At 34.7% G+C, this 24,851-nt stretch overlaps 1 protein-coding gene across 5 annotated transcripts in view; it reads right to left on the reverse strand.

Moving 5' to 3' along the window:
* Positions 1-3,311: 3,311 nt before the first annotated feature.
* Positions 3,312-24,851, reverse strand: part of LOC144975048 (filamin-A-like) — a 138,444-nt gene continuing 116,904 nt past the window's right edge. For all 5 annotated transcript variants that reach the window (XM_078918726.1, XM_078918725.1, XM_078918724.1 and 2 more), the window contains 18 exons: positions 21,261-21,384; positions 20,263-20,403; positions 19,468-19,596; positions 18,756-18,929; positions 18,173-18,334; positions 17,235-17,438; positions 16,422-16,574; positions 15,897-16,025; positions 15,326-15,490; positions 13,981-14,082; positions 12,903-13,040; positions 12,432-12,562; positions 10,921-11,038; positions 10,231-10,401; positions 9,316-9,416; positions 8,360-8,474; positions 7,185-7,382; positions 3,312-6,391 (listed from right to left, as the gene is read on the reverse strand). In XM_078918726.1, coding sequence (XP_078774852.1) covers positions 6,204-6,391; positions 7,185-7,382; positions 8,360-8,474; positions 9,316-9,416; positions 10,231-10,401; positions 10,921-11,038; positions 12,432-12,562; positions 12,903-13,040; positions 13,981-14,082; positions 15,326-15,490; positions 15,897-16,025; positions 16,422-16,574; positions 17,235-17,438; positions 18,173-18,334; positions 18,756-18,929; positions 19,468-19,596; positions 20,263-20,403; positions 21,261-21,384 — 2,643 coding nt within the window. In that variant the 3' untranslated portion in view covers positions 3,312-6,203. The remainder of the gene's footprint in view (positions 6,392-7,184; positions 7,383-8,359; positions 8,475-9,315; positions 9,417-10,230; positions 10,402-10,920; positions 11,039-12,431; positions 12,563-12,902; positions 13,041-13,980; positions 14,083-15,325; positions 15,491-15,896; positions 16,026-16,421; positions 16,575-17,234; positions 17,439-18,172; positions 18,335-18,755; positions 18,930-19,467; positions 19,597-20,262; positions 20,404-21,260; positions 21,385-24,851) is intronic.

Raw genomic sequence — 24,851 nt, forward strand, 5'->3', positions numbered from 1 at the left:
CAGAAAGCAATTGGAAAACAGGTACAGAGGGATAGAAGACACAGCAAGTACCTCCCTGCCTACTATGGGAGGTCGGAAACCCCACCCAGACATTGAATGTGCCAATGCTGCATTTGCAATTCTGTTTTGGGGGATAGCCAAAATCAAATTCTTGAAGCCCCGAAATCGTTTGCCAACTTGCTGATCTGACTCATTCCAAAAGCGTTCGATGGGTGTCATATCCGAAGAAACAACAGACAATTTCATGTTGTGCCAAGATTGAGTCCTGGTACACTTGTGCTATTGTGCTCCACTCACTTTTCTGAAGTATGGTATAGGCCGCTATAAATACTGACCATCGTACAGAGCTTGTTGTCATTGGGTTTAACTCCTCATCGCCGCAAAGTTTTTATTCCCTGTTGTCTTCTGGAAACGTTTCAACTCTTTTCATTTCTTCCAAATCCATGAGGGACCTTCTGCCACAGGACAAGACCTCTTCCACACATCTAGCAGTGTAACAATTAATGTCCCAGAGCCATATTCTTTGCAGTTCATCAGAAAAATAACAGCTTGCACCTGCTTTCGTCAGAAAAAAAAACTGTCTAATTGGGGCATGAACCACGTTCGTGAGCAAAATTCTGATGCATGGACATCAGCAATCCACCCTGCCTCTCTGAGTCTTCTTACAATTGAAAATTAAATCTGGAACTTGTTCGTAATATTGATGTAGGGACCTGGAGGTTGGAGACAGTTCCATGATCGTGATTTTTGTATATTATATTATTGACACTGGATTTAGAACAATGCCTTGCAATGTCTCATAATGAAATACACTAGCATGCATATCAACCATTTGGTTTCTGACAGCGTCAGACAGTTCGTGTTTGTTTTAAAGGGTTTTACGGCGCTTGCAACACATTTAGGTCATATCAGCGCCAGTAAAAAGAAGAAATTGGGATAATAAAAAGTTCTAGAGTTATAATTAGAGCACCCAAGAAAAGGTAAGACAAAAGGGAATTGGTTCAAATAGGAAACAGATGTAGATTCCAAGAGCACACTATCAAAGTACTTAGTTTGAGATCACCTAAACGTCTCATACAGACACAAGCACAGGTCCCCACTAAGAGGAATACACTCAAATGTTTACAAATCTTATATGTGTAAACAAAACATGTTACAGTGCATAAGAGAGAGATTATTTACAAGGAAAAAAATATCATCTCCCAAAACTAATATACATTTGACTGTTTCCCTTTCAGCCATGGTATCCGGCCAGGGCCAAGACAAAACCAAGTAATCTCATTCCAAGAAAAGACAGAAAGCAAGTGTGAAAAACAGATATAGGGGGATAGAAGACACAGAAAGTACCTCCCTGCCCACTATGGAAGGTCAGGAACCCCACCCAGAGCGACAGACAGGCTAAGCATGATTAAAATACGGTTTGTTAAGCGACATTAGCGGAGTGAAATGGATTCTTTTCTGATTAAGATGTGATTTTGTGTCTTGTCTTTATATTTTCCAACATGGCGTCTTATTTCTTAACAGAGGGGGTGTTCAGTCAACACTAGAATGCCTGTAGCAACAGCGCATTTATGAAGTAAGCAATATTAAGTTTACACAAGCTGTCAATTTCTCTTTTGTAGCTTTCGTAAACGTACAAAATAATATTATGTTAATCTTGAGGATTTTGAGACATTTTGTGTTAAATGTTATTGGCTTTCACACTATGGTCGTCATTTTTAAACGTTGCACCTTATTATGACCATATGGGCAGATAAATCTGGACAGTTTGCTCAGTGTAGTTTGAAGAAAAATAAAATGATGATGGAAATGTCAAAGTTTTAAAGAGAGGGGATATCTGGGCTTGGTAATGTCCGAGAGAAAGTTGGACAAAGAAAACGTTCAAACCGAGGTAGAGCCATGAACAAAATTCATTTGTAGCTGTTTGTTTTGTTGTTTTTAATGGTTTTACGACGCTTTCAACACATTTAGGTTATATCAGCGCCAGTAAAAAGGAAGAAAATGGGATAGTAACAAGTTCTAGAATTACAAAGCACCCAAGAAAAAGTAAGACATAGGGGAACTGGGAACAAAAAGGGATCAGATGTAGATTCCAAGAGCATACCACCAATGTACTTAATTTGAGATCACCAATAAGTCTCATCCTGACATAAGCACAAAATCCAACAAGCACAAAATCCAACAAAGAGGAATACACTCAAATCTCTTGGAGGACTCCGGCCAGGGCCAGGACAAAACCAAGTAATCTCATTCCAAGACAAAGACAGAAAGCTTGTTGGAAAACAGTTATAAGGGGATAGAAGCCCAGCATTTGTAGCTGTAGTCTTTTTAATTTAACAGTTCACAACAAGAAGTCTCAACCAGTCCGAGGCACGCAGTCCCTATCAAACGGGACACACTATAATGCTTATCAATAATATCTAATAATTGAAAATATAACAAGATGAGGTTCAAGGCAAATAAATTATCTCGGACTGCAACATTTATCCGACTCCCTCCTCAACCATGGAACAGGCAGAACTAAATAGTATCATTCTAGAGTAAGGCAGAAGAAAGCCACATGGAAAAGACACCCATTATATATAATATCATATGGGAAAATAGAAGAGATGACAAGAACATGGCCCACGATGGGAGTTCAAGTTTCCACAGATTGTGAGTTTGTCATTAAACATGCCATAATTAAGGTAGTTGAATTGTAGCTGAGGGCAATACATCAAACATTTGTATTTTTAATTTGAGAAAGAAGGAGGAAAAAGCAACAGTCATTGTTTTATGTTTTTAAGGGTTTTACGGCGCTTGCAACACATTTAGGTTATATCAGCGCCAGTAAAAAGGAAGAAAATGGGATAGTAAAAAGTTCTAGAATTACAATTAAAGCATCCAAGAGAAAGTAAGACAAAGGGGAACTGAGAACAAATAGGGATCAGATGTAGAATCCAAGAGCACACAATCAATGAACTTAGTTTGAGATCACCTATAAGTCTCATCCGGGCACAATAACAAAATCCAACAAAGAGGAACACACTCAAATGCTTACATTATACATTAAAAATAACAAATAGAATAATACATAACAGAGAGATGATTTACAAGGAAAAAAAATATCATCTCCCAAAACAATAACTATGCATTTGACTGTTTCCCTCCCAGCCAGGACTCCGACCAGGGCCAGGAAAATGACCAAGCAATCTCATTCCAAGACAAAGACAGAAAGTATGTTGGAAAACAGATATAAGGGGATAGAAGACACAGTGTGTACCTCCCTGCCCGCTATGGGACAGTCATTAATAAAACACTCAAACTCGCAGTCTTGCATGAAACACAGGTTTATTGATGGATATAGAGAAAGAGCCATGATTAATCTGCTTTTGAAATGTGTGTACAAAAACAAATGAAAATGAAATGAATGAATGGATAAGCAAAAGTATTTTGTTAAAGGTAAAAAAAAAAAAAAAAAGAATTATTATTAATGTTGCTATTCTTATGAACCATAAAAAAAATAATAGAGAATAGTATTTAAAAATGAAATAAAATATTGCTATTGTTTTCTTTATTTAGAAATAGTAACTGCAAAATTATAAAGATAAAGATATGATATTGGCAGCCTCAACAGTCTACGAGGATATAGCACCTTAGAGATGATATACATTATACAATTCACAATTTAAGTAACTCGAGAACAATTTTTAAAATTTACTACTGATTTAGTAAGAAGAACTAAAACCATTCTTACGTTTATAAATAAGAAAACTGCACTTTAACAAACGACTAAGGAGACTTTTGTAAAGAAAAATTTAATTTTCTCAAACTCAAAGTTGTAAGAAATTAAACAACATCACAGATACAATAAAATCCATAAAGCAGTAGATAAAAAATTTGAATATAGTAATTTAAATAAATGGTGACGGTAGTAATTGATAAAACAATAATGGAAGAACTTTTATCATAATCTCGAAGTTTGTAGTCATTGTAAAATAAATCATTATCAACAACGGTAGAAATTACAGACAAATTATAACCAAAATAAAACTAGCACATTGATAAAAAACGACACACCAATATATCTGGTTATACATTCACACACAAACAATTCAATATAAGTATCCTAGAAAAATGCATATGTACAAATTAAGACCCCCCCCCCCCCCCCCTCACCCCTTCCCAGTTCACTTAAAAATATTAATAAAACCAAACAGTCTCAAAAAACAATGAAATATTAATCATACAAGAGCAATTGAAAATAATGTGATAATTTGTGATTTTCAAACCCATAAAATTATTATATCTTTTTTTTTTTTCAGGTTGTGTTAAGGGATTGGAGTCATTTCATTGCTTTTAGATAACATGAGTGACTTAAATCTCTTTACTGCAGTTGCATGATAAATAGATAAATAGAAAATTCTCTTTTTAAAAAATGTTATTAAAGCATTGGTATTACTCAGCCTTGTTTTTGTGTTTTATGTTTTATTTTCAAACAATTCATTCGATATAATATAAATAAAAACACAGATAGGCGTTTGAATTTCCATGAATGTAATAAAATTGATTTTTAAAAAAATGAAATTGTCAACATGAATAAAATATATTATAGATTTTTAAAAATAAGACAGTAAATAGAATTTATTTCATTTCACACAAAGAGGAACATATAGTGAATCTATTCATTATAATAAATGTTATTGCTATCACCACTCATTCAAGCTTTTTTGATTTCAGTTGACGATGACCATTTTGTATGCTATACAGTTCCAGCAGTTTGAACTCAAAGAAACACAACCAGTAATAAACAACAAACTCGGACAAGAACAGTAGCAACCAACGATTGAAATAGCCTTGTAATTGTGGACATCTTTACAAACAGGCACTTTGTGATGGACGCAAATGTATGGGTGAGCCCAGTCAGTGAAAGCAGAAATTTGATAACGGGTGAGGGTAATAGAAAGTTCATATCGAAATAGTGACATTATGGATGATGCTTTGAAATGTAGCGAAGAGTGATTGTTTCTGATCAAATTCATCATAAATGCACATTTTAATTCATGAAGTATATTTTGTTATTATATGTGAATATATGGATTATTTAATCAGATCCAACTGGATTTAATGTAATTACCTTCTTTTAGCATTGAGTGTTAATGTAGTGGCAACTCGTAAGAAAATTTTGAATTTTAATTAGTAACCAAAAATTACTTTTTATGATAAAACAAAAATGGTTTGAAATTGATATGAAGCACCAAATTCATAGAAATGGTTTGAAATTTATATGAAGTACCAAATTCATACTGTATAATCTATGGTAATATCAATCTACCAAATGCTTCAAGTTTGCAGTTTATGACTTCATGGTCACTACTCCGATAAGCTCCCTTAAACAGACAAACAACCACATAATAATCTCATCACCGAAAAGCAGAAGTTTATATCACAGAGAATGAGGCACATACCAGAATTCCAATCATAACAAAATACAGAATACAATTCCATTTACACTATGTGAATCGTTTTGCAATAGACAAACAATGGTGTAGCTTGAAAGCTATACTTTACTCATCAATTTGTCAAAGAGTTTTGCAAGGGAAAAAAAGAGATTCATTTCTATAACAGTGACCAGCAATGCCCATCATAACACATAAATACATATAAAAGTATAAATTGTCTTTATCTCCTAAACGGTCTATAATTGCGATACATATTACTTTCATCCTTACGACATTAATCAGATCTAAAATTTTATGGGTATTCCACACAAACAACACAAAACAAGTAATCCCCTAAAGTGTACACAAAATTGAAAACAATATTTTTCAATTTTTTACACAAGACTATTGCGATAATAATATTTAAAAAAAATTTATAATACTAATATTATTCTATTCTCTTAAATACCATTGAAAAATGTGACGAGTAATATAAACTCAAAATAATCTCTTTATTGTTATTCAATAAAACAATTTATTGCTTATATTTATAAAAATTGACAATATTGACAAAGTCAACAATAATCATCTATGCTCTTTATGTCTATATCGCTAGGTATATCATTTAAAATCATTTCCTTTTGGTTTAAAAATATAATTTTGCTTGGTAGATAACATTGTTTTTAAAAAGCTTGATAAAATAAGGTAATCAAACAAAAGCGACAGATTGAGCCTCCACAGACATCCAAAGAGACTGGTAGACATGCGTGTGCGTGTGTGTCTTTACTGGACTTCTACGGCAAATGGACTGCCTGGGATATCCTGTTCACCCCACCTGACAATGAGCATGTAGCGACCCGTCTCCTTGACCATGTAGTTGACATTGAACTGCAGGTTGCCTTGGTGTTTGACAATCAGTTCCTCACAAGGACCTTTGGGGCCCATCATACCCACGTACATGATGTTGTTACCTAGAATTGAATAGGTGAATAGAGTGATTAATGTCATTCATTTGTCAGCTAACCATAAGGAAAAATAAATAAGTATATTAAAAAAGAGCCGTTTCCATCCAAAGAGATCGCTTATTTAGAGTTTATCCAGTTTGAATGATAAGAATGTTACTCTTTGCTAGGACCCAAGATAAATTACAAACAATAAAAATAATCATTTAAATGTAGGAGAAACACTTATTGCTGATTTTATGATAAAAAGTTTAAAGGTACAGTATACTGTCTAAGAATCAAATATAATATGAAAAAGATGGATTTACCATTTTCTTATGACATAACAAAACAGTTTAATATACACCAAAGGTTTCTACACTTAACCATTAAAAACTTTTCACTGTTGAGAAAAGGAACTATTTTTATACAAAACTCTATTTGTCAATATTTTGGTTCACACAATATCTCTATGTGGAAATTCCATGTGGAATCATGTTTTTGTTACACTTTATGTGCATTCTGATGATCAAGTTGAACTTTATTACTGAAAGGTTCGTTGATGAATGTTCGCGCACTTATTGGACCTGATGCAAACAACAAATCTAAAAAATATTCTATAAGATTCAGTGGAAGGTAAATTCAGATTTTTTAAAAATAAGATAAAAATCATCTTTAAAAAATAAAGCCTATTTTGATTGGCAATCCCATTTAACAAGCACCAAAGCATGACATAAAAAGTGATTCAAGGGCAACAACTCCAAGATGGAACCCACAGCTGACTAAAGATAAAGAGGACCAGTTTTTTAAAAACAGGACATACCTGCTTGTGAAGCATCCAGAGTAAAGGTGGCTTGTTTGCCACGATATGCCTTGGTGAGTCCATTACCCTTAGCTGTGACTTTGCTGGCATCTGATGCAAACCTCTGGATGCCACGGAACTGGGTGGTAGTGCTGGTCTTGGTCACAGTTTCCACTACGACAGAGGCGTGTTCTTGCATGGCACTTGGCTGGCCTTGACCTGGACATGACAAAGGATTGAAATTGTGAGGTTTTAGTCAAAGACTTCTGACCAATTGCAGACCTGTCACAGGCCACTAACAAACTATCAGCACTTTCGGGGGAAAATCCGAAATTAAAAAAAAAAAGTGTCAACCAGACAATTCAGAACATCTATAATTCTTTCTATAACTCATTACTTTAAATGATTTAAAATTGATGCAGTGTAATTAAATTTGGTCACATATACATTGCTTATAAAATTAACAATATTTTCTTTCGCCCTGAAAGAAACTTAACCCTGGGGCCAAGTCTGGATAACATTGCTACTTTTTTATTATTATAAGACTTTCCTTCAATTTCAGATACATTTATTTATGAAACAATGTCCTCTGTCAAACTATCACAAAATGAAAAAAATCTGATGTGAAAGAAGGCTGAAATATCATTTCGTGTTTTAAGGAGGGGGTGTCTTTTTGAGGTGTGCCTCTATAGTTTTAAGAGTGATTTTTTAAAAAACTGAATCTGAAGGAAATAATCTGAATCCGGCCCATTCTGACTCTTTAAAAAATGTGTAAATACCAATTAAAGTTGTTCATGTAAAAGGTCTACAGTTAGGAAAATTGAATAGTAGTCATCGTATATCTAAACTGTTTCAGATGTGATGCACAAAGTTGACCTATTTCAAGGCCGACATTTCTTTTCTTTAAATGATTAAAGCTATTTACAGTAGCATTTTGTTCCTTTTTGAAGAATTATTTTAAAGGCTCGTCATAAAATCGAATGTCATATCTCCAGATTGATTTGTATAATATCATTCTTTATTATTGCTTTTTCATTGCAGAAAGGGTCTGAGCCTAAACATGTTCTTTGCTCCATTCCTAAGCTGATACAAATTTACTATTTTCTTTATAGTTACAGTAAAACTGCCTGACAGGGTAATACTTTTGACATGCTAAATCCGTTGAAAAGGTTTAACCTTTTTTTAGCATCCCTCACCTTCAATCTTGGCCTTGAATGGACTGCCAGCAATGTTGACACCAGCGTATCTAATACAAATCATGTAATCACCAGGGGCAGTGGGGCAGTAGCTGAATTCATAACCTTCATCAACCTGATCAATGGACAAGAAGCGTTTCAAATTGATTAGGTTTTCATTTTACAAAGAAATCAAATTGACTCTCCAAGCCATATTCCTTCCATTATTTACATAATTACATATAATACTGCAGAATTTCATGAAATGAAAAAAAAAGAAATGATGTCTAATAAAAAAAACAATACAAACAAACAAAAGTGAGATTATATATATATATATACTGCAACTTTCACCAAATGTGCTCAAACGCTTTACGATCTGTCCCAAACCAACAGCAGTACTGAACATACACCTGATATATCCACTAGGAACCCAAATAATCTCATGTTAATTGTTCCTTTAGTGTGATACAAGAAATTATAATCGTATGCTGTATTGTCTGACCAGACCATAGTCTATTCCAAATTAAATAAACTGATTGAGTTTCATGTATTGAGAGCTAAGATGGATACCTCATTTCGTATTCAACAATTACCTGATCATGGCCATGGTGCATCATAATGTTTACAATTGGTGGAACAATTTAATGATAGTCATTTGAAAATCACAAATTGAAATATTATATTCAAACACAATATTTACAATACAGGATAGTTGACTGGAGATTGTGAAATAAAATATTCATATTCTTCAATCCTTCATGAGATCTACATCCATGTCAGTTTCCTTTAAAATTTGAATAAGTCTGTATGTTAAAGTACCTGAAAAAAATTACCAAAAATTAACCCGATAAAAAAAGGTCTCAAAAAACTACCTTCCTCCTAGTCCATGAATTTTTTCTTCCTGCATTGTCTCAAATTGCATCAAACCCAATTTTTCAGATTATTATCTAGCCTGATCTTTTCGGTTTCTTTACCTCTTTACATTCCAGCTTGACTTTAGAGGGTCCTTCTACAGTGACAGCCAATGATCCAGATCCAGCATTGACAGTGTTCACAATGAATTTGGCCACCTCACCTGATAAAATAAATAATGAAACAATATATGACAATGGAATATATTAAAAAAGTGGAAATAAAATTGATTTCCAAATAAATGCCAAATTCATGCATAGTTGATTTTCAAAAAAAAGTTTATCATTTTCAACCTGCAAATTTTAACAGACACATATAAATAAAAACATGACAAATAACATTTATGACATAAACACTAATCAATGAAGTATTTTTTGTTAGATGTCTGTAACTTAAAAAAAAAAAATTGTTGGGAAGGTAAAAAAAAAATCAAGTATACTTTTAGTCTAACAATATATTGTTTACACATATTCACAACAAGACCAGTCTGACTTTATGGCCATCCTCATCAAATGATCATCTTTAAAACCAGTATAGGCGATACAGAATAATAGTTGAATTTTGCTTTTTTTTTTCGTTAAAAACCCTCAATATCTATGACTCCATCTCAATCTACTTTTTAAAAAATTAGTTTTGTAGGCAGTTTTTTTTGTTTTTTAAATTTTTTTCTCAAGTGATAAGAACTGCTCTGGATCTATGTAAGAACAGCGCTGTTCCATTCAGTATAATATCAAAACACCTGGTTATTTCTATATTTTTTAAAATTGTATTCATTCGCTGGTTCTGTCCCTCATCATACAAATTCCATTCCTTATTTAAATGTTATATCAATTTTTTACTTTCTTATTTTTCAAATTATCCTCCAGGTAATAATACTACACCTCCTTGAGCCCAAAAAATTTGTGGGATAGAACATGGACAAAAGGCATTGAAATAATCTGAAGGCTTGAAAAATAAACTATACATAGGATACCAACCAGTCTTTCCAGTCTTAAGTCCATCTCCGTATGCTGTGACCTTTCCAGCATCAGCATTGACAGTGCCCACCACAATCTTGAAGGGGGAATCTGGGATATGGTAGTTGTCAAACAGGACATGGACCATGTGAACTCCATTCTCACGGGGGATGAAACGGACAGCGTATTGGCCTGAGGGGAGCAAGGGATCCATCTTTAAAACATCTTTTTCTTCTTCATCATCTTCATATGTAACTACTGGTTCAGTTAAACCATGCACTAAGTCCATGCACATAAAAACAAATGAATGGGGGGAAAATAATAACTACCATAGTGCATTTGTGAGAGTGATTGTTACTCGTGAATTCATTAAAATGCCTAATTGTGAAGCGTTTGTATTTACATATTTATAGTGACATAACCATTTGGACATGTAAATATCTAAAGATGGTTGAAACTAAAAACTAGTACATTTTCTATTACTGTATAAAGGAAGCCTGCACATAACTAAAAAAATCTTCATAGACAGGGATATTGTGAAGCATTGGAGCATGCTGCAAACTGATGAATTCTGCTAGATTTTAATCAATTAATATTCACATGACTTATATCAAAAATTGTTAATCATCTGAGACACTCTCTTGCTTTCAGTTAAATCACTCCAAAAAAAATGGATTCCTTAACATCAACAAATGATACAAAGGCACTGACCATCATCAATCTCCTGTACTAAAGCTTCTTCCTCAGACCCAGATGGGGAGACAACCCTGGCTGTCAATCTACCCTTGGCTCCGTTGAAGTTGACAACAAAGGCAGCTGGCTTGCCAACCTATAGGAAACCCACAGAGTTAGAGATTTATTGATAGCCTTTTGATTTTGCTAAAATGATATTAAATACATTGGCATTGGGTTTGCATAAGAGAGTATTGTAAGATGAGATTACTATTTTTCAAAGAGACACTCTTGTCTTATGTCAAAATCACTCCTTTAAAGCTTGAATTAAGATCAGTGGACCTGAGGTTTATCATTGTTTCTTATGTATGAAGCAAAATGCACCAATTTTCTACCATATTTAAATGAGACCTAGCTACTGACTCAATACTGGACGGTTAAAATTAAAGACATTAGATTATTTGCCAATCCACCAAAACAACTAATAGATTTAACCATCCCTTTTAAACAATCTTAAACTCTAAATATAATAAACTAGTGAGTATCATTATATCAATTAATGCATATATTATCATAATTCTAGTTTATGCTGGAGCTATGATATTATGCACAGCTGCAGTCCTCTACAATAGAGACTATATAAATAGTTTGCATGAATTGCCAAAGTACACAAATATTCTTGATCTATGTTTGATTTTGGGGCTCCCAATAACTCAGTTGATGGAGAAATCGCTTTTTAAACGCAAATGGAATGAAATTGAACCTGGCCCACCCAGCAGTGATTGGGTAGCTCGGTCTTTTAGATCTGATGGAAAGTATTTTGCAGCACCTAGCATCCTATCAAAAGGGTAGTAAGCAACAGCTAATCACCTCTATGAGTCCTTTGGCTCTGAAGGACTATGTTTTAGGCGATCAAATAAGTTGTAAAATTGTGTTTCTATGTGGGGTTTTTCTTTTATATATGGGGGTCCCGATAACTCAGTTGTTAGAGCAATTGCTTCACAACCAAAAGGACCAAGATTTATCCCGAGTGAAGTTGAGATTATTTTCTGACTACCCTGTTCACCCAGCAGTGATTGTGTATCTGGCTATGTTGGGGCTGGCAGAAAGTACTTTGCGATAGACTTACATCCTATCCAAAGGGTAGCAAGAAATTGCTGTTGTCCGTTTCACGCTATAGAAACCTGGATAAATTCTGGCTCCATGACCCTAATGACTAATGGCTCTGAAGACTTTAATACTTTTGTCATATATGGTTGAGGTTCATGATTTCTATTAATTTAAATGAAAGTTTTATCGACAGTTATGACAATTCCTAAATTAAATTCATTTCATCATTCTCCTTGACTAAAAAAGAAAGCATATCTATTCAATTCAAATTTTATAATTTTGATTTTATCAGCATCAGGTTCAACTGGACACAATACCAGAATGTTCTGTCCATCTCCAAGTCTCATAGTATAGAATAACTAAACCAAAAGTTCTTTGCGTCTAATTCTGAAGACTCTGGACCTTTATGATAATATTGTGGGTAATAATTGCCATCATACCTGTAGTCCCCTATCCTGGAGAGATTGGACAGACAGCTTCCTGGCATCTCCAATAGATGGGGTAATGTTGACACGGAAGGGAGAGTCTGGGATATGCTCATCGTTGAATTTCACAGAAACATAGTATTCACCTGGAGAGGGACCACATTTTGTTATTTACCAAGTTTCATAAAACTGGCTAAAAACAGAAGAAGGTAGTTGAATACTGACTTTGAAATAATTACTTTCGTTATATATTACAGTTGGTGTATAGTGATAGTGGACCAAATGCATATTCAACATTTAACTAAATTTAATGAACTTTTAAATGAAATGATAAACAGGTGGTCTGACTGTTAAATAGGTGGCAAGGGAGATAAAAAAGATGATAGATAAAATAATAAGGACAAAACAATGGGTGAAAAAAGAGAGTGACGAGGCAGCAAAAGAGGGAAGGAAGGAGCAAGTATAAGAGAAAGAGTCGTTACATACCAGGTTCAGACACTCTGTATGAGACGTTACAAGACCCGTCTTTCTTGTCTTGGAAATCAATCTCAGCCTTGGAGGGACCTTCCACGGCAATGGACAGACCTCCTGCACCAGCCTCTCTTGTGTAAATGTTGAAGTCAGCTGTAAAGCAATGGAATAAGCAAAATAATTAATCAAATAATAAGTACAGAGATAGTAAAAATAGTTGCCATTAGCTTTCTATATTGACAGTCTTGTTGAAACCCTCATAGTTGCAAATGTCTATTACATCAAGAACTCTCATAAAATTATAAAAAAATAAAATTCCAATGAAATAAATCAGAATATTAATCTTTTTAGTCTAATATAAAACTGAACGATGCATAAAGCTTGTAGGTATTTTTGATTGTGATTAAATATCAACAGCATGTGAGATTACCTTCTCTCATCGCATTGATAATAATGTCACTATGAGACAAAAGGTGGGATCTGAGGAATGTCTAAAAGCATATTATTTAGTTTATCAAAGTCTGGAAAACTGAATGAACCAAAATACGCCACAAAGCTCAGACTGATCATTAAATGTCTAAATATAGATTTCTCTTATTTTATCAACTTCATCATTTCTTTCATTATCATCAGATTTTCCTCTCTAATTGAAAACAATGGAAATATCAGTTAGTCTTAAACTAAAATCTTTGGAGACTAAAAATGTTAGAAATCTGTTAATAATCTCACACAATCAATATGCTTTACTTGATTTTGAGAGTTGAGATGACTAAAATTACAATTGATTTAGAAAGCGTAATTACATTTCTGTATAAATATATATGTGGAGTAAATGTGACCTATCATGTCAATCTGGTATTAAAAAAATAATTTTACAGTAAAAATGAATACAGGAATATGACCTTTTGTTTAATCTCTCTCAAAAATATATTTTCTGTCCTCAATAAGACAAATAAATTTGGCCCAAAATGAATATTTCTGGTGATAAAATTGATTTTACAGCACCTCATTCACCTAAACACAATGCATTCTCAGGCACTGGGTCACAAATAGCTATATTCTTGTACATCATAACAAAATCTTGTTTTCTTACCAGGTACATCAACTTCTCCTCTCTCGAGACCAGGGCCTGCAGCATGGACTTTGTGGGCACCTCCTCCAGCAATGGGGCCAACGGTAAATTCAAATGGACTACCTGTAAAAAGGAAGATATAAAAGTCAAGTCACTAGTATAAACAAAAAAAAAAAAAAGATATGACCATTTGTTTCCAGCATGTAGTAGCAAGCTATACTCTGCTCCTCGCCCTCTTCCTCCTCCTTCTTTATCTTCTTCGTCTTCTTCAAGTAATCGACAGACTCAGCCAGAGAGCATTACTGACAATGTGCATGTCCAAAAGAAGACTAAAACACCTACATTCCAAATCATTTGTAATGCATCTTTGAAGGTTTCAATAAGGCTGAGAAGTTTGTTACCAGTAGATAAGTTGTTCTATAAGCACAGCATAAAGTGACTGTCAACATTAAATGGAGGAATATTAAGTATGATTTCCCAGCTGTCTTGTTTGTATTTTGCTTGACTTCATTTGAAATTGCTCTATTGGTATTTCTATTTTTTAAAGGTTGAGCATTTATTAAGCGCAATATCCACTAAACATGCTCAAAGCACTTTACAATGGGTCCATAACCAACAGCAATACTTGACATTTCGGATGAGATATGACTCCTGTTAGGCATTATTACAATTTTGTTATCTGACAGAGAAAACGTTAACGACCAGGTACTAATTTTACATCTGAGTACAGTGACAGAATGTGAGTATAGAATCATTTTCAAGGATTCAACTATGTGTCACTCACAGCGGGACTCGGGACTCCAACCCAGGACCCTACAAACCGAGCGTGATTGTCATATCACAAGATCACATAGCTGCGCTATAAGGCTAGTCTATTAAATTCTTTGCATGCTATCTTAGCCCTAGCCCAAAATTCATGATTTCGTAACCATCAAAAAGCACAATTGTTTGTATTTGTATCAATATAATTAATTTTCCTTTAAGATTGATAAAAACTAAAGAACTATGCGTTTCAATATTCCAGAAAGATAAACAAAGCACACCTACAACATGATGGACTTTTGACGTTATTGCAATTTGTATGCTGTAAGCTTGGTTCTGAATATTTTACTTGGTAAGAATAAGTTGATTGGAAACGTACTTGTAACATATCATTTGTGGTACGAGACATATATTGCATACATTTGTTGTGACGCGTTTTGATTATGCTCTGATCTCTAGCTTTTGGACTTAATTTCAAAAGCTCATTAACAAATAGATAATGAAATGCATTGGAATAAAACAATCTTTTAGTTTATAAATAATGGCTTCATAAACTACATAATTTTTCGGCAGACCTGTAGTACAGTGAGGGTTTGGATCTTACCCGGGATGTGCATATCCTTGTGTTTGACACTGACAGTATGTACCCCCATTTCCTGAGGAACAAACTTGATGCTGTAGTGTGAGTCATCCAGACTGACAACGTCACACAACTCTGTCACACCAGATGGGCTCTTGACAGATGCAGTCATGTCGAATGGAGTTGTGCCTGGATGCAAAAAAAACAGATGTTTGTATATCCTAAGATGCTCTATGATCATCATCACATTCATTTTAACATCACAATTATTATGACCATAATTATTATTATCAATATCATCGTCACCAACAACATCATCCAATAGAGGGTATAAAAAAGCATGATTACATTAAGCAAATAGTTTAGGATGAAAGGGGGGAAAGTTGGGGGGAAGTAATCTGAAAATTGATGTGAAATGAAATAAAAAAGAATGAGTAGAAAACCGTTCTACCTTTTTAAAAAAATGATAGGCCTATATTATTGTAAAATTTATATTCAATAAATGATATAAAGTATATTGAGCAGTCTTTTCCATTTTTTTCTTTATTATTTTAGATCATTAGACACGTGAATTCATCCATCCACCCATCCATACCTGGAATCTTGAGACTGAGTTCACACTGACTTCCTACGTGTGTGACATCAGCAGCCTCCTTGTGGCGTGTGATGCGTTCTGTCACCTTGGCAGATGGCTCTCCTCCAATCTTCACGGTGTAAGGACTGCCTGCAAACCGACAATAGTGAGAAACATTTGATTTTTTAAAAAGTAAAAACTAAGATACAAACACACAGACAGAGCAGATAGAAAAGCATGAAAAAAAAAACCCCACTTAACTTCAAAATAATCTGCCTTCCTCTCCTGGGAACCAAACCTAAGGTCATCTGATTTTTGGACAGACTTGTTAGCATTACATCACAAAGGATACTTTACATGGTACAGATCAATTATATAACACAGGTCATAAGAAAATGTCCAGCCTCCTAATCAGGTTTGAAATATGGACATCCCAATACAAAAGTAAATGACTTCCTGCAATTCCATCACATCAGCTCACTCTCATCAGCCTTTTGACATGTGTTTATTTATTTGTATTGTTCAAATAGAGTTGCCATCCCTTACCTGGAACATGCTGGTCAGCAAATTTGATGTTGATGATGTATGTGCCAGGCTCGGTGGGTTTGTAGGTGACACTGCAGGTACCATCCTCGTTGTCGTGACACTCAATGTCAGCCTTGCTGGGGCCCTCAATAGATAGAGACATGCCACCATAGCCTGGGAAAGGTGAATCATATCAACAAATAATCAGTCCAATGATCGCATTCATTTTTCTTATTTTTATCTCTTTCTCTTTAAACAACATAGTTCAATTTTATTTTTATAACTGTCACTTTCATATTGTTGGGGTCTTTTTTTTTTTTTTGGGGGGGGGGGGGGGGGGTTTGTGGGTCTTTTTGTTGTTGTGAATTCTGTATTGCACACACTTTCTTGAAATGAGTCCAAAACACTTTATGGTATAACAATTTAACAAAGATAATGAAAGTTTGTACTGTCAATTTTAATTTTCAACAAGTAATGACTGAAAAGGGCTTATTTTTATGAGGTAACAAAGCAACAACTTTTCAATAAATAATGGCCGAGGTCTTGTGGTACTCTTTTATTTATTTTTTATTACACATCTTAACGTCAAGCACAATCTAAAAAAAAAAACTGACTGTCAAAAGTTATAAAACTAATCTACAAACAATACCCCCCCCCCCCCCCTCCCCCAAATTATTCTAGTGACATTAAATAGGCAGTGAAAATTGCTGGCTAGTCAATTGCAAAAGTATTTTTCATTATATTTAACTTGTCCAGCTACCCTATAACAGCTCTAACAACTGCACAATCAGGACCTCCTCTTTTGAAGAAAGTTTTTGACTTAATATCGCTTACCAGCTTCCCTTGTGTCAACAGTGAATTCGTTGATCTCATTGGCCATTCCCTCTTCCAGGCCCTTGCCATAAACTTTGACCTTGGAGGCATTGCCAATTTCACTCTCTCCAACCATTATCTTGAAGGGGGAGTTGGCAATGTGCTGACCAGCACGGTATACGTTGACAAGGTGCTCTCCCTTTTCACGGGGTGTAAATGTGATGCCTATAGGATATACAAGAGGGTTGTAGACGGACTTACATTATAGTTCGGAGACTTTGAGGAAGCAAATTTTATACATATATTATACACCAAGAAACTTGATTTTTCACATATTCTTATAAAAATCTAAAAAGGTGTGTATGAAACAGTGCCAGACAAGGCATTTCTTATACTTCATCAAATTAGAGGAAAAATAGAGATGGAGAAAGAAAAAAAAGAAAGAAAGACTGAAAGAAAATAGATAGAGAGTAGGGAAGGAAGGAGGAATGGAAGGAAGAAAGAAAGGAAAATAGAGAGAAAGAATAAATAACAGAAAAAGTGACTGAAATAAAGAAAGAAAGGAAGAAAGAAATACAGAAGGAAAACAAAAGAATTAAAAAAGGAGGGAAAAAAATTCAACAGAAATTTTTTTAATGAGAAAGCAAGAGACAAAAAATAAAAAAGATAGATTTCAGATTTATAAATACTGTTATGATTATTACTTCTTTTTATTTTTTAGGTTGATGACCTTGCATGCAATTTGATACAATAAAATCCTCTTTTTTTGTGTCTTTCAATTTGACATAGCAATGACAGTATTAGCATGTATGAATGGAACTTAAGACATACCCATATAAATGGGCAATGTTGCTTGATCTTGTAAAACTAAATGAGTGTAGATATGGCCAAACATGCAATCACCATTATTTGTTCATGCCATCATTGAGTATATAAAAATAAATTGAAAGTATTCTTACCGAGGTGTCCATTCTGGAGCCTCTTGAGGAAGCAAGGCTCTTCCCGTCCACTGGGGGATTTGATAGTGGCTGACAAGGAATCAATGTCTTGTTCAGTCACCTTGAGGGAAACCTCAGAGCTGCTGCCAACCATTATCTGGTTCTTGCGTCTTGGCTCTCCAGCTGAAAAGAAAAAAAACAGATTTTATATTTTAAAAAAGAATTGCAATTAGTTCCAAGATGCTTCTACGCTTTCTTTAAGGCAACCACAATTGTCTAATTTGAGAATTCCATGGGACAAGAAGAAAAATAGACAAATAATAACAAGTACACGCACACACACACACACACACACACACTCTCACACACACACACACACACACAGATTTGTGGCCAGCAGCTCGACATTAAAGTCGAAAGACCTGGTTCGAATCTGAGTAGCATTAGAATTAATTTTCGGACCCTGCTACTTAATTTGGATCCTTTCCTTTCACAGTACACAAACTGTTTTAAATCTGGCTCCTTAGGACCGCATAGGTCTAATGGCCTGCTTTAAAAAACGGAATCATAAACGTTGAAACATTGAAAAGAACATAAGACTTACGTGTGATCTTGGCAGTGAATGGTGATCCAGCAATGTGTTTGTCTGCAAACTTGACAGTGATTTGGTACTCGCCAGGGGCAGTGGGCATGTATGACACAGTGCAGGTTCCATCTTCATTGTCCTTGCATTGAATTTCTGTCTTACTGGGGCCTTCAATGGCTAAGGAAAGGCCACCTGTTTAATCAGAAATATTATATAGAACATAATATAAAAGGGTTGTCAAAATAGACATATAGTTTAACAATAAAATAGCACTCATCCACAGTTATGATGTAGGTACTTCAAAATTATTAATATTTTTTTGAGGATGACAGAATGTATGCAGCATTACATTGAGTACTACACACAGCTTTATATATATATATATATATATATATATATAATATATATATATATATATATATATATATATATATATATATATATATATATTATATATATATTTTGAATCGTGTTTGATACAAATATGGTACGAAAAGTGCTCGACATGTAGTAATGGAGCGAATTATTATTTAAAATATTTACCACAATGTTTGGGGCAGTCTACATCAATGTTTCAGGCTTAATTTGCCATCTTCAGGACTGAGTTGTTTTGTTGACTGTTTTGTTGACTATATATATATACACCATTGTCAAAGATTAATCTCTCTGCTTCTCAAACCACGAGCTGTCCTTCTCATTTTTAGTTAATAATTAGATTCTGGAAACCTACCAGCTCCAGCATTCTTGGTGTTGATAGTAAAGACAGCGTTTTCATGTACAACTCCATGGCTGAGACCAGGTCCGTAGGCAGTCACATAGCCAGAGTCAATGGCCTCCACATGGAAGAGGAAGGGGCTGCCTGTGGTGACAGATGGAAAAGCACATGGATTAGCAACACACCAATAAAGAGTAAAACAACAGTTTAACCAGTATAATAATATATAAGATATAACATTAATAAAATATCCCAAAAACATTTTCTTCTCTTCATTTTTTTTTTATTTCATACATTTCCTTAAATGATAAACTTTTTTTTTTCTTGCTGTATTTTGATAATTGGGAAACGCGAATTTTCATTTGTATTTTATTTCACTTAGGCTTTCTTTTTTACTTTAAAGTTTTACTTTCAACTTTAAGCCTATTAGAGTATGGAATGTGCTAGCTCAGAAGGTTCACGGAAACGAAAAAATTGAACAGTTTTATAATCTGCTATACACATTTCATGCTTTAACATATATTTCCAACATTTTATACGACTTTTTTCTTTTCTTAACCTCATCTTACCTCATCATGCTTTTGGTTATTTTTCACACTGTTATGTTGATAGAAGACAATCTCCTTCACAACTAAATTAAAGTCTTGAAATTTGTCATTAATGTCAAAGGATGGACAAAATACAATCTTTTTTCAAGTCCTCAAGATCCAATTCAGGCAGTATACTCTGACTTTGGCATGGCACAGCTTGGTTTCTCTTACTTATTCAAGGAATCAGACAATATCTAAATCATAATAATAATTTGCCTACCTTCAATCTCCTCATTGTTGTATTGCATATGTAGCTGGTGCAGGCCTGTCTCTGTGGGTTGGTACCTGACAGTCACTGTGCCATCTTTGTTATCCTCAATGTTAGGGTAGGCACGCTTACCAGAAGGCATCACGACTGTGGCTGCAAGGGGGAGGGAAATGGTACAAGTAGTAGATCATGAAACGACATTAGACATCATGCAGAGGACAAAACAAAAAATTAAAAAACAAAATGAGCAATATCCACTAAATGTGCTCAAACTGCCAAGGGGTCCCAAACCAGCAAAGTACAAGAATGATCCCTGTGAGGCAATATTACAATTTTTTCTTTTTGACAGAGACATTGCTGTCACCGGCCAGTACTCATTTCTAAGTGTGAAAAGAGTATTTGAGTAAAAAGCCTTTTCCAAGGATTCAACTTGTGCGCCAGGAAGAGGAAGGGGGGGGGGGGTTAGTCCGAATATGAGTGTCATTCCACAAGGCCACAAAACCACACAGAACACAGTTATAATAAAAACAATTGAATAATGATGATGATGATGATGATGATGATGATGATGATGACGACGACGACGACGACGACGACGACGACGACGACGACGACGCGAACGACGAGACGACGACGACGACGACGACGACGACGACGACGACGACGACGACGATGATGATGATGATGATGATGATGATGATGATGATATGAACTGACGCGACATTGATGATGATGATGATGGTGATAACTATGCGAAAACTGCCATTTAAGGAGATTATAGTAGCATTGGTGACAGCGTTGGTGATGGTTTAAAAGTTTTAAGTATAACCTCACAAACATCCACACAAACACAAACATACAATTACACACACACATAGACACACACACACACACACGCGTGTGCGCACACATACGCACACACACATACACAAACACACACATAATTTTAAAAAAAAACAACAAGAAACAAACAAGCAAACAAAAACCAACACGGATGATAAAAAACTTACCAGAAACGAAGTTGAAGATGGGTCCAACAGGGAGGGTGAAGTCTACTGGCTGGTACAGCCCTGACTGGGGAGGGGCTGACTGGACTCTGTCCACACTGTCAGGTGAGATCAGGTCCTCACCAACCTGCATTCCAAATTAGTAGATAAATAAATCTGTTAATTCATGAATTCATCATTGAATTAATCCATTAATTAATTAATATTTAGTATGTCATTTGTCTTGCTGATGATGATGACGATGACGACGACGACGATGATGACGATGATGATGATGATAATGATGATGGGAGGAGGAGGAATAATGATGACAGAGACCACAATTTCTCGTCAAAATACAAACCATGTTTGCAAACAACAGATTTCCAAAATAACAACAGTTTTAAAGGAATAGAGCCAGAACCAATATAAGGTAAACACCAAAATGCTTAAATGCCCTTAATGCTGGCAGCCAAGCAGTGTAAAATGCAGATCATAGCTCAATAGACAGCACACTACCATCTTGATAAATATCATGCATGGGGGGGGGGTAGATATATCACTGATATACTTGGCATGCCAGAAACGATATTTTTACTCATTATTTTTTTTATGTATCCCTTGCCATGAACGAATGGACGATAATCGCTTATTTTGATATATATTTCTGAGAAATGTTCCACTAGTTTTGGTAGTGCATTTGTAATAGACATTGTGTGTGTGTGTGTGTGTGTGTGTGTGTGTGTGTGTGTGTGTGTATGTATGTGTGTGTGTGTGTGTTTGTGGGTGTTTGTGGGTGTATTTGTGAACAATCCAATTTATGTTATTTAAAAGTCAAGAGGGCATTTGAATGTTTAAATTCCAATACTTTTTATTTTACTATCATTATCATTATCATCATCATCATCACCAACACAATAACACGATCACCACATCACAATAAACACTTCTTCTCCTCCTCCTCCTCTTCCACCTCTTCCTCTTCTTCCTACTCCTTCTCAATCCAATTCCACGAACACCATTATCTACCACGTCTACCTTCATACCATTTATCAGCCACTATATGTCAGATTCTATATTTATCACACCACCAGCGCTGATAAGATTTTAACAAGGAATCCATCTTACTGAACAATTTCTATCGAGAACCACAGGCTTATTCCAATACACTAGGTTGTTTTTCATCCCTTTATTTACTAGGAATATCTTTCAACAAAAAGACTAATTGCTTCATTATATTACTTCATAAAACTTGTTTGTTTAATTTGTATTTATTGACTTCTTAATGTCGAAAACCTACTCAGACACCCCCCCCCCCCCCCAACCCACTTTTCCACCCCCATCCTTAACTCCAAACTTTTTATTTTAAATCAATGTTTTTGTTTTAAAAGACAAAATGTTATTTGAATCACATTTTCTTTTCTTCTGACTACTACATTCAAAAATTCTCTGCAATCAGAAAGTGCGCCATAATAATTTTTCACGAGTATAAAATAGTGTGCACATTCTTTGAAAAATACGTGACGAGTCTAACAGTAGTATGATATGGCAAGTAGTTTTCCTCTTTTTCAACACTAGGTGCCGTAACGCTTTATGTACTCGTAATCTGAACGCAAAACGGAATTTATTTTCCGCACCTGCAAATCTGAGGGTGTGATTCAACTTTCGCCCAAGTAATGTGACTATATTTGCAGTTGGGTCCAAGCCCCAGAGGAGTAGATGGGTATCCGGATCTGATTAGTTTTGACGAAAGTTAAGTGGCGTGGAGAGGGAACTGGTCACCCTCCCACATTAATTCGTTGGCCTGGAACAATACTTCACCAACAGTGCGATCCTTTCCCGTCTGCTCAGATATGATAATCACTTTGTTTCAACATCAAGGAGGTTCAATCTATGTCACGTACAATAATTTGATCACCTATACTTATTCAGTCCTTGGTTTTGTTTAATTTTTAACATGTTTATATGCTCTCGTTTGTTTTATTGCCATTAAAGCCATTGCATCTGTTAAATATCTTTTGTTGCTTAAAAAAAATTAGGCGTATATCTTAATCGAAGATGAAATAACATTATTATTAATAGCTGAAAAATGAACATTTTATATAAAGTTCACCATGCTTAATGCGCATCACAGTGCTTTATCTAACCCACGAGACCATGAACTAAATTTTCATTTCATATTATTCATTCGTTATATTTCTTAGTATCAAAAACCATGAGTTTATTACCTTATCGTTTTTCACGAAAAGTGTGAAAACATTTCAGTTCTTTTGAACGAGGGAAAACAAAAGTGGCATAACTATTAAAAAATATGATCAATGACAAATAATTTATAAATTGAATGTTTGCTATCACGATAGATGCAATAAAAATGGAAGACAAAATAAGCCAGAGGTGATGTTAGATACGGAAGAATTTGAAACATTGAAAAAGAAACATTCTTTATTTATTTCTATGTGGATTTTGTGTAATTACTTCATAGGGTGGCTCTTGTATTCAATTTTTATTTAGATAATTCCTTTCTGATATAAAACCCCTTTCCTGTTGATTTGTTGTTTTTTTCTTTCTCTTCTTTTATTTTGTAAATCAAAATTTGGAAATCATTTGTTGTCTCCCTCAAGACCCAGTCTCTCATTATTGACTGGGTTCAAGACCCATCCAGAAAAATGTTTTTTTGGTTTGTTTATTTGTTTATCTATTTATTTATTTATTTATTTATTTATTTATTTATTTATTTATTCATTCATTCATTCATTCATTCATTCATTCATTTATTTATGGTTGTTTTTTCTCTCTCTTTAAATGCACACGTATTCATTTTATTCTGATATCACGTATCTCTGCTCCTCTTTATCTCTAAATTATTATTGGACCCAAAATACCGTGGGGTAATTTGCACGTGTCAGCAATTCACCCCAGACGAAATCCGATAAACCAACGGTGTCAGGTTTTCTAAACTTTCATTAATTTTATCTCTGTTCATGAATTTAATAATGTTCTTTGCAAACGAGGCAAAAAACAAAAAACAAAAACCCAAAAAAAAAACCCCAAAAAACAACAACTTTACTGTCAATAATTGCTACACAAAAAATAGCGGAATCCAAAATAAAAGAGTATTGTGAAACGCGATACTGATAACCGTTTGTTTTGTATACCCTACCTCTCTATCGCTAGTTTCGACTTCCATTTTTATCTTGTGTTGCTAATGCCTTGTGGAATCATAATTTATTTTCTTTTTACCTTCAACACCCCTACGGTTACTCTCCTGTATGTTATTTGCCACTATCTCTTCGCATTCCAGAATTTTGCTTCTTTTTCTGAATTGGTATTATCTTAAAACTGTTTCCTTTTCTCCCTGGTCTTTCCGATGATCAGATTAAAATCGAGTGTGAAGCACACGGCATGATGGTTAAATCTATCTGCCTCTGTAGGGATACTAAAATACCTGACATCATCTGAGAAATCTATTTGCCCCCCCCCCCCCCCCCCCCCCATGGGAAAGAGAAAAGTAATTTATCTTTTATCCACTTATAAACAAAATATAATAGTCCCTATGGTCATATAATACACTCCCCCCCCCCCCCAACTTCCTATTGTCCTTCCAAATTTTTTAAA

This window comes from Berghia stephanieae, chromosome 6, assembly GCF_034508935.2.
Source record: "Berghia stephanieae isolate SIO BIC M18660-M18661 chromosome 6, UCSD_Bste_1.3, whole genome shotgun sequence".
Taxonomy (NCBI): Eukaryota; Metazoa; Mollusca; class Gastropoda; order Nudibranchia; family Aeolidiidae; genus Berghia; species Berghia stephanieae.